Source organism: Actinia tenebrosa, unplaced genomic scaffold (assembly GCF_029948245.1).
Source record: "Actinia tenebrosa isolate PJP-AT-01 unplaced genomic scaffold, QUT_ActTen_1.0 PGA_scaffold3__52_contigs__length_22856419, whole genome shotgun sequence".
In the NCBI taxonomy this organism is placed as follows: Eukaryota; Metazoa; Cnidaria; class Anthozoa; order Actiniaria; family Actiniidae; genus Actinia; species Actinia tenebrosa.
The window spans coordinates 21118921-21129544 of record NW_028292580.1 but is presented as its reverse complement, the minus strand read 5'-3'; the positions used below and the strand labels follow the sequence as shown (position 1 = coordinate 21129544).

Below are 10624 nucleotides of genomic sequence, written 5' to 3'. Positions count from 1 at the left end.
TAACAATTACCGAAAAAGAAAAGGGCTTCATGTATGAAACATTTTTCATTTTAATTAAAAATAATTCTATTAGTTAAAAACGTATTTCTTACTTTTCTATTTACTTTCATTAAAGATGTCACGTGACCTAAGCAATAGTAAACCAAGTCGATATCAAACAGAGACGCTAAAGAGGGCAACAAATACTGATGGGTTTAGAATTATTTCCCTCGAAGTGGAGAGGAACGGATGGATAAATGGAGTAAGATGAATGGAAAGTAAACTGCATAAAAATTTTTAGCCCAAAACGAGTTCTTAGAACTGTTGTAATCTTTCTTTCCTGCGATAGTTTGTTCATTTCGTCGTTTATAAAGACATTACACAAACGATAAGCAACAGACCCGGTTTGGTTAAAGGAGATTTAATTCTTCATTCTCATTTTAATACTGTATTTAATCACAAGCTCCTTTATGTCACGTCAACATGGATTGAGTGACTTGACACTAGCGTGACTTACAAGGTAAAGAGATTGGCTTATCTTATTTTTAACAGTTTTTATCTGATATACAGCTATTTCAAATAAAAAAAGTTGGGTGAAGGGTTTTTTGGCAATTTGTATATTGTTTAATCATCTTGAAACGCATATTTATAGGTCAATTTATGTCGGCACAAGAAATAATGCCATGCAGGAAAACTTGTAGACGACAAATTAAGTTTGGGGAAATTTCGTATGGTTGTGATCCGGTCACAATGTTTTTACTCTGATTGAATTCAGAGTGCAGTTCGGCGGCTTGGTATGCTACGTGCAACATGCAACAAAACGTTCACCAACCCTTGTAGTTTGTTTGAAATAGCCGTATATCTAGATCCTCACCCGGTTATATTAAAAGTGGGCTTATTAATACTGGGAGTTTTAGGGAATAAGAACTGGAAATGCCTTCATAAAGTCGCGCAATTTCTTCCCAGCTGTCTTAACGTCTGCAACGTAATCTTTGTAGATTTGGTCATCACAAGCCATGGTTTTGGATTCGTAACAGTCCCAAAATTTTGTAAGGGCATGGAAGGCTTTTCCGCCATTTCGGACCTCCTCTGCGAAGCGTGACGCACAGTAGAGATTCTTCTTGGCAGTGCATGGTTCGAACTTGTCTGCATCTGAAGTCAAGAGGAAAAAATGAAAATTCGGGGTGTTTTTCATAGACGTTTTTTAACAGTGTAGAAAACTATAACAAGTGAATAAAAGGAAATTTTAAACTTTGAAGTACCAGTCTTTTGGTCAGGTCACTTTGCCTCCGGAATAACGCCAAGCTGTTCTTGCCTTCCCAGATGACGGACTGATAGACTTTCTTACTTTTCAGTTGCGCACTTTTTTTTGAACTTTTTCAGACATAAAACCAGGGTAACGATTGTTTTTCCATTACGAGGAAAAAAGCGCCTAGAACTAGACTTTCGTATGAGGTTTTGATCCCAATTTTCGTTTTGGGTTAACACTCAAAACCTTTTTTAAACAGTTAGAAACTGATGTACTATGATAAAATGCTTGTTTGAAGCGGTATTTTCAATTGTACAAAGATGTTTTGTTGCATTTGTGTTAGAATGTAGCTTTGTCAGGCTTTTTTATATAGAAAATGTATAGGGAATAAGCCGAAATGAAGGCGTAAACCTCATTTTCGATTCAAATTTTTGCTTTGCTTTAACATTTTGATTCCACTTTCCTTGGTCATCTCCACCTCCCAACAAGTTAAACTTTCTGAATAACAAGATTTTCGCCTTGTACAACAGCTTTTCTTCGAGAAAATAGTTTTTGGCGCTCACTGCTTGAATACGAAAAGAATTCTCTCTTAATATATTTTGCTTTTTCCTACCCATTTTGATATGACATCCGTTACTTAGGCTGCGTTCATAATGTATGGCAGAGGGGGGGGGGGGGGTGAAATTTTTAAATGAAAAAAAAATAAATCTTAAGACCCCCCCTTGAAGTCCCCAAACAATAACTATCCCTCCTGGGCAATCTCTCGTAGCTTCTAAGAATTTTGCATTCAAGCATCCCCCCCAATTCTCTGAAAACATTTTTCAAACCTCCCCATTTTACTGAGAAAAATTTTCCCCATCCCCCCTAAATTTCACCTGCCCCCCCCCCTCCCCCCCTCCGCCATACATTATAAACGCAGCCTTAGAGGAAAAACAACACACTCAAGGCAAATTATGTCTAGTTCTTTCCTATTTTCTTTTTCTGCCTGCCTGCCTGCCTGCCTGTCTCGTTTGATATTGGTTTTATCCAGGGTCATCAAATGTTGTCTAGCAACAGAAAACGGGTCTAAAAAAACATCACACCGAATGGAAAACAATTCTACTTTTTTACCGAAAAATAGTAAAACTTACTGACGCCCAAACTACACGGCTCATCATACAGTTTTTCTGTATGAATGTCGTCACCAAATGAGGGTTAAAAATTGCATAATACACGCGTGTTTACTTACCAAGTTCTTTCAAGCCAGCAATCTTCATGCGATACTTTTCGTTGGCTGGAAAATTAAACAGAAGGAATTGAATGGATGGATGGTTAGCTAGGAGAGGAGAACGGATTGAGAAGAGAAGAAACGAGGAGAGGAGAGGAGAGACGAGACGAAATCGAAAAGAGCAGATCAGGGGTAAAAAAGAAAGGGAAATACAAGTATACAAAAACTAAAGATACCTTGTACAAGTTCTCTCAAAGGTGCCAGTCGATCAGGGTTGGGGCAGAGGCCTAGCTTACTGTCGAGAATCATGTGCTGTAGGACCATGAATCGGAGCAAATCGATGATCTTACCAACACATTTGGGCTTAGACGTCAAGCAATCAACACCTGCAACCTGAATACGAAAATTTATGAAACAGTGACTCATGGGTTATTCTCTCTATCAAAAAAATGACCTAGCAGATTTATCCAGTGAGCTACTAAAGGTTGGTATTTCTTGATAACAACTCAATAAAGAATATCGGGTATTTCATAATGAGAGTACGGCTGGTGTACGCTGCTCGCTAGCTCTCTAAGCCGCAGTGATGGTGGGTTACATCCCTGACAATTCTATCACACTTCAATAGGGCTGCTTAATTGTCGCTCTTCTGTAATTTGAAACGCTTTCTGCAGGCTTTTCCTTCGTCGTTAACCATTTCTAGGGTTTTACACTTTACCTTGTAGGTGTTACAGTAGATATCAATCAAGGTTTGGCTCTCGTCAGCATTTCGAATCGTGTTCGTGAAGACACGATCACACTTCGAAATTTCTTGGACCTCACACTGATTGTATGAGGTTGCGGTAACCGCAAAGACCTGACCAGCAAGAAGGCAAAGAATCATACACGCTGTTTTCTGAACCATCTTTCGTTAGAGTGTATAAGGTAGAACTGCTAATGTTTTCAGCGTTCAAGAGGCCTTTTTATAGACGTTTTCGTCGGGAAAGATATAGAAAATCAGGGATCCAAAAATCAGGGACTCATTTCAATAGATAGTATCTCTAGTCTCGCCGTTAATATACCATAAAAAATCTAATGAACGCCCTCTAACAAACACCTATCTAATTAACGCGCCGCCTTCTAGTCTCCAATTTTAGATTAAACGCCCCTCGCTAAAAAACGCCCAATATCTCATAAACGCACTTTTGAGCACTGTTTTTGGACACTTGGACATGAAACTAGATACGATATGATACGATATTCTAAGGTTGCGCACTTTTGTACAGCGTTTGCTGGTGGACACTTTTGGACATGAAACTAGATACGATATGATCTCGCTTCAGGCTTATTAAAATTAAGAATTAAGCAGCTTGTGACTAAAACAAAAAGTGAGAATACATTCAATCTTCTTTACCTAATCTGCGTCTGTTGCTTATCGATTGTGTATTAATTTTACAAAAGAAGGAAAGACGGAAAAATCGTGTAAGATGACCTAGTTTCAAATCCAAAAGTGTACACCAGCAAACGCTGTACAAAAGTTCGCAACCTTAGAATATCGTATCGACGTTTTACCCCCGTCTCTAGACCATAATCCTTTTCACACAGCTTTTGATCTGGAATCTGGAATCCAGTAATAGCAGTTGAATTTCAACTGAAGGAACTACCAACGTTTTGAATTATAGGTACTTTACTTTCACCTCTAACTGCAAGGAGTCTGGTAGTTTTTACTTGTTTTCTTTGAGAAAAGAAAGGATAACCTTCTCAATCAAAAGACCTTTAGGGTCACTTAGCTTGACTAGCATAGAACCAAGCAGAACCCACCATCAATGCATGAGCTAGGATTCAAAAGTTTTGGGTTCTAGCGCATTTTAATGGAGAAGAGAGAGAAATGCATATTTTTTTTAGACTTTTGAATCACTTACATCGAACAGATCTGACAAACAATGCATGAGCAAATAGTCAAGAGTCCTGGTTCTTGTGTATTTTAATCGAGAATAGAGAAAATTACACATATTTTAGACTAGTTTTGAATCACTTACATCAACCACATCTGACCAACAATACATACTTACAAGTAGTGCATAGACATTTTTTACAAACAGGCCAAGGTGTATTGTGTGACGTGACATACATTTGTCATGTCATGCAATGGTGTGACACAATGCTGTCACATCACGCCCTCTTTTAGTTTTGTGTCTGTAATATTTTTTAATGCATTTTATTTTTTAAATAGTAAGTACACTTCTCTTACAATTAATTTGTAACATCTAACAAACACTATTTTTATTATTTGTAAGTAATGTATGTACCGTCTGTATGGCTTGTATGATAGTGAAAAAAAACTCAAATTTTATTGACACACTGATCAATCTCTGAGCTGATCTAAGTCAGAACATGACTGAAACAACCTCTAGGCTGATCTAAGTCAGGGCATGGCTAACTCACAGATTGAACCCTGAAACAACCTCTGGGCTGATCTAGCTCAAGTCATGGCTAACTCACAGATTGAACCCTGAAACAACCTCTGGACTAATCTAGCTCAGGTCATGGCCAGCTCAAAGATTGAACCCTGAAACAACCTCTGGGCTGATCTAAGTCAGGGCATGGCCAGCTCAAAGATTGAACCCTGAAACAACCTCTGGGTTGATCTAAGTCAGGGCACGGCTAACTCACAGATTGAACCCTGATACAACCTCTGGGCTGATCTAAGTCAGGGAATGGCCAGCTCACAGATTGAACCCTTATACAACCTCTGGGCTGATCTAGCTCAGGTCATGGCTAACTCACAGATAGAACCCTGAAACAACCTCTGGGCTGATCTAAGTCAGGGCATGGCCAGCTCACAGATTGAACCCTGATACAACCTCTGGGCTGATCTAGCTCAGGTCATGGCTAACTCGCAGATAGAACCCTGAAACAACCTCTGGGCTGATCTAAGTCAGGGCATGGCCAGCTCACAGATTGAACCCTGAAACAACCTCTGGGCTGATCTAAGTCAGGGCATGGCTAACTCACAGATTGAACCCTGATACAACCTCTGGGCTGATCTAAGTCAGGGCATGGCTAACTCGCAGATAGAACCCTGAAACAACCTCTGGGCTGATCTAAGTCAGGGCATGGCCAGCTCACAGATTGAACCCTGATACAACCTCTGGGCTGATCTAGCTCAGGTCATGGCTAACTCACAGATAGAACCCTGAAACAACCTCTGGGCTGATCTAAGTCAGGGCATGGCTAACTCACAGATTGAACCCTGATACAACCTCTGGGCTGATCTAGCTCAGGGCATGGCTAACTCGCAGATAGAACCCTGAAACAACCTCTGGGCTGATCTACTAAGTCAGGGTAAACATTACTCCCAGAAAAGGTCTATTTTTCATAAGTTGAGATCATTTTTTTACCCTTTTTTCTTCTGTGCTCAGGATTCTAACCAGGGATCTTCTCCTCGCACCTCCAATGTTGTCTTATCTTCACCTAAAACTGGTCTTTTCAAGAAATTGCGAGCGCGCAACACAGCAAAGAGTTTGAACCGTGGCTCACCTGGTGCAAGCCCTAATTCAAGTCCACAAGAAAGAGCTAGAAAAATCAGTAATCCGTCTTAGGATGGAGAAGATGAGAAGATAAAAAAAAAAAAGACTATCTAACTCTTTGTTGGTATGATAAGAGAGCAATAGGGCTTGGCTTTCTGGTTGATAGACCTAAAATCACAAGACAACAAGAGATGAAGAGGTTACAATAAATGACTGTAAGTGCTGCTTAAGCGACCCGATTAATTAACAGGCAAACTCTTCTATCTGTGAGCTGCACACTGAAATTTGGATTTCACTGCCGTCAATTAAATATAATCAGTCGGTAGCTTTCATAGTTCTGACTGGCGGCAGCGAAAAGCCAAATTTCAGGTGCAGCTCGCAGCTACCAAGTTTGCATGTTTATGAAAATGGCAGTAGATGAACACATCACCCAATAAATACCATTATTCTAATGCCAAAAGAAAGTATGCCATGGGCTGTGAGAAACCATTCATTTGTTCTAATCAGAGGTGAGTGGTCATCAAGAAGTAGACCTTGTTACTAACTTATATAGAGGATATTACATGGGCGCGCGGAGATGCGTAATTTATCTTCGAGTTTTGGAAAAGATCTCTCATGAGTGAGCGCAGCAAACGAGTGAGAGATTTTCAACACGAGAAGATAAATTTCGTATCTCCAAGCGCCCATGTAATATTCTGTTTATTATATAATTATCAATGAAGTATGTTTTGGCTTTTTCAGGCAATTCTTTCCTTGTATTTTTGAATAGTCATGACGCAATGGTGATATCTTCACACGTGAAAATAACATGTTATCTTCACGTGTGAAGATATCAATTTCCCAAGCGAGAGATTACCTGATATCTCATTGGATTTTATATAATAAAGTAATATATACTTTTTTATGGTTGGGCCTAATGTTTTCCTATTTCAGAACGTGTCATTCTCATGAGAAATAAGATTCTTTACAAGTTTGGGTCGTATCGATATTCATGTGTCTTCTCATACACAACCGTTAAACAAAGAAATAATACTCTAGGGAATGACATGTGGTCTGAAATGGGAAAAAACATTTGGTCTAAATTAAATAGAGGATATTACATGGGCGCGCGGAGATACGAAATTTATCTTCGAGTGTTGAAAAGATCTCTCACAAGTGAGCGCAGCGAACGAGTGAGAGATTTTCAACACGAGAAGATAAATTTCGTATCTCCAAGCGCCCATGAAATATTCTGTTTATTATATAATTATTAATGAAGTATGTTTTGGCTTTTTCAAACAATTCTTTCCGTGTATTTTTGAATAGCCATCGCAATGGTGTTATTTTCACACGTGATCAAAATAACATGTTATTTTCACGTGTGAAGATAACAATTTTTCGAAATAGAGAAAAATAGATATTTCATTGGTAATTATATAATAAAAATATCTATTCGATACAAAAGTCATTACCAATGAATTATAGATTATTTTTAATTATGAGTATTTGAATTTTACCAATTGTCATTCATTCATTCATTTGAGATATTGATATTGATACCACTGTTGTCATGGCTACATCAGTGCTGTTTGAGATTGCAACAGGGAAATTGCTTGAGCAACAGACTACCGATCAAATAATCAAATAACTTGTTAGAGTAGTAACTTTTGTTCTCTCGAAGAAATAGAAAATGTCAAGCACGCATGCTGTTTGCAGTTATAAAGCACGAGGGGCTTGACAGAACACGAGAGAAGTGTTAGGAGAAACACGACACTTAGCGGAGTGCTTCTTGACACTTCTTGAGTGTTCTGCCAGTCGAAATTACGATAGCCATCGTTTTATTAAAGAATGACGCCACTGAAAGTGTGTTCGCATTCTGCGTGCTCTCATAAAGCACACGCTCCCAACCAATTAGAACGTGAGATTTATAACAGTTATTTTGGCCCCGTCCACACGTATCCGGAAATGTTTGTATCCGCAAATTATTTTTTGGGGATACGAAAATGTTTGCGTCCACATGCAGCGTATTCGAATCGTTTTCACCGTCCACACGTATCCGTTTTCGTAAAATTTGCGGATACGGATAAAAAAATTTGCGGACACGTGTGGATGCAACCAGTATCCGAAAAGAAAAATTTGCGGATACAAACATTTCCGGATATGTGTGGACGGGGCCTTTATTAAAACATTTATTCCATCGATGGTAGTGTTTCCCAATTACTATGTCGTTATCTTAATCAGTGTATAGCAATGAAAGCAGTGGTAAGAAGGGACTACGTTCCTATTGTCGATTTATTATTAATATTCATTAATAAGTAATTTAATGTACACCAAGTGTACTGCCTTAAATGTATAAAAGAACTTTTAATGTATAAATGTAGCACAAAACCGTTACCACCAATGTGCATATAGGCCTTTTTGCCTTGCGTTTAATGTTTTGCTATTTCAGACTACATGTCATTCTCTTGAGAATAAGATTCTTCATTTGAATTGTATCCATATTCATGTGTCTTCTCAGACACAACCGTTAAACAAATAAATGATGCTCCAGGGAATGACACATGGACTGAAATGAGAAAAACAGGCCCAAGGTAAAGAGATCTATTTATTTCAATGCCTCCTCCACAAAAGAGCAAAGAATCCTCCAAAGAAGGAGATTTCCAGAACTGTTCTTTAATTTCCTGAAAATATGCATTAAAAGAAGATTGTGCATTTGGGCTTCAACTTTTAAGTAGGCCGTCATACTCACTATAAATAATGATACTATATTGATATCGAACATTGATTGAATAATTTTGTAATGAATTTAGCAATTATCTATACAAACTAGTATAACCTTGAAGATGGTTACTAGATTGTTCTCATGTAAATACTGGTATTTTTAAAAGCAAATTTAAGAAGAGGGATGGACCTTGCACATGGCGGCCATGTTAATTTTCATGTTCAAATTGATTAAATTTATTCTCAAGCACTTGAATGCGAAGCTACTCGTGTTGGCATTGTTCGAATCAACATGGCTGCTGCGTGAAAAAAGTCCATAGAGGAGTGGAAGCCTTATTTAGGTGGTTGGAATCCTGTAATTAATGCAATATTTTTTCTTTGTCTACAAAGGAATAGAATTTTGTAGAGTGTCATCATGATTCCTGAGGGGGGAGGGAGAGGGTAAGGCTTGGTAACAGATCTAATAAAAAACTATAGCTAATATTATAAGCTATATATTTAATAGCTCATATAGTTTTCATAGATGATTCATTTTAGTATTCAGTATTACAGAATTGTATTTTCGTACCTTTTCAATTAATCCAATGCTTGTATATATTTTTTCTTTGAGAATGAAGTGAAAATGAGTTCTTTATATAGATATAAGAATGAGAACGAAATTTCTCAAATTCCATAAACAAAACGTATGATTTCTTTCCTATTTTTCAGAATTTATTAGTGATTTACAAAGGAGGTTAAAAAGATTCTAGGATTCCTATATTTAGTGTGTGTAAATTGGGGTATTTAACTTTAAGCAAAACAATTTTCTGACCGAGGGGAACCTGTGGTACTTTGACACTGAAATGGCTTCCATATTCACGAAACGTGATTGGTCGGGTTAAATTTTCCAGCTTCGTGATTGGTTAGGATAGGAACCTATTTCAAAGTAAAGCCATACACCATAGTTCATTCCGCGTATTATAACAATTACCGAAAAAGAAAAGGGCTTCATGTATGAAATATTTTTCATTTTAATTAAAAATAATTCTATTAGTTAAAAACGTATTTCTTACTTTTCTATTTACTTTCATTAAAGATGTCACGTGACCTAAGCAATAGTAAACCAAGTCGATATCAAACAGAGACGCTAAAGAGGGCAACAAAAAGCGCGTATTCTGATGGGTTTAAAATTATTTCCCTCGAAGTGGAGAGGAACGGATGGATAAATGGAGTAAGATGAATGGAAAGTAAACTGCATAAAGATTTTTAGCCCAAAACGAGTTCTAAGAACTGTTTTAATCTTTCTTTCCTGCGATAGTTCGTTTATTTCTTCGTTTATAAAGTCATTACACAAACGATAAGCAACAGACCCGGTTTGGTTAAAGGAGATTTAATTCTTCATTCTCACTTTAATACTGTATTTAATCACAAGCTCCTTTATGTCACGTCAACATGGATTGAGTGACTTGACACTAGCGTGACTTACAAGGTAAAGAGATTGGCTTATCTTATTTTTGACAGTTTTTATCTGATATACAGCTATTTCAAATAAAAAAAGTTGGGTGAAGGGTTTTTTGGCAATTTGTATATTGTTTAATCATCTTGAAACGCATATTTATAGGTCAATTTATGTCGGCACAAGAAATAATGCCATGCAGGAAAACTTGTAGACGACAAATTAAGTTTGGGGAAATTTCGTATGGTTGTGATCCGGTCACAAGGCTTTTACTCTGATTGAATTCAGGGTGCAGTTCGGGCTTGGTATGCTACGTGCAACATGCAACAAAACGTTCACCAACCTTTGTTTGAAATAGCCGTATATCTAGATCCTCACCCGGTTATATTAAAAGTGGGCTTATTAATACTGGGATTTTTAGGGAATAAGATCTGGAAATGCCTTCAAGAACTCGCGCAATTTCTTCCCAGCTGTTTTAACGTCTGCAACGTAATCTTTGTAGATTTGGTCATCACAAGCCATGGTTTTAGATTTGTAACAGTCCCAAA

General features: G+C 37.7%; 1 protein-coding gene and 1 long non-coding RNA gene across 2 annotated transcripts; one reads left to right on the top strand and one right to left on the bottom strand.

The window, feature by feature from the left end:
- Positions 1 to 384: 384 nt before the first annotated feature.
- On the bottom strand, positions 385 to 3398 carry LOC116296649 (uncharacterized). The gene is made up of 4 exons (XM_089034914.1): positions 3151 to 3398; positions 2672 to 2828; positions 2457 to 2501; positions 385 to 1131 (listed from the first exon to the last, which is right to left on the bottom strand). The coding sequence occupies exons 1-4, from the start codon at positions 3334 to 3336 to the stop codon at positions 893 to 895; spliced, it is 627 nt and encodes a 208-aa protein (XP_088891040.1). The 5' UTR covers positions 3337 to 3398; the 3' UTR covers positions 385 to 892.
- LOC148908884 (uncharacterized) lies at positions 2808 to 7212 on the top strand. The gene is made up of 2 exons (XR_016120658.1): positions 2808 to 2919; positions 5834 to 7212. It is a non-coding gene; the product is annotated as an uncharacterized LOC148908884 (long non-coding RNA).
- Positions 7213 to 10624: the final 3412 nt, after the last annotated feature.

Excerpts from the sequence above, each read along its gene's own strand:
- LOC116296649 (XM_089034914.1), bottom strand. The coding sequence starts at position 3,336 with ATGGTTCAGAAAACAGCGTGTATGATTCTTTGCCTTCTTGCTGGTCAG. Across the intron at positions 2,502-2,671 it reads TTTGAGAGAACTTGTACAAG|CCAACGAAAAGTATCGCATG; the intron begins GTATCTTTAGTT and ends TTAATTTTCCAG. Across the intron at positions 1,132-2,456 it reads TGCTGGCTTGAAAGAACTTG|ATGCAGACAAGTTCGAACCA; the intron begins GTAAGTAAACAC and ends TCTTGACTTCAG.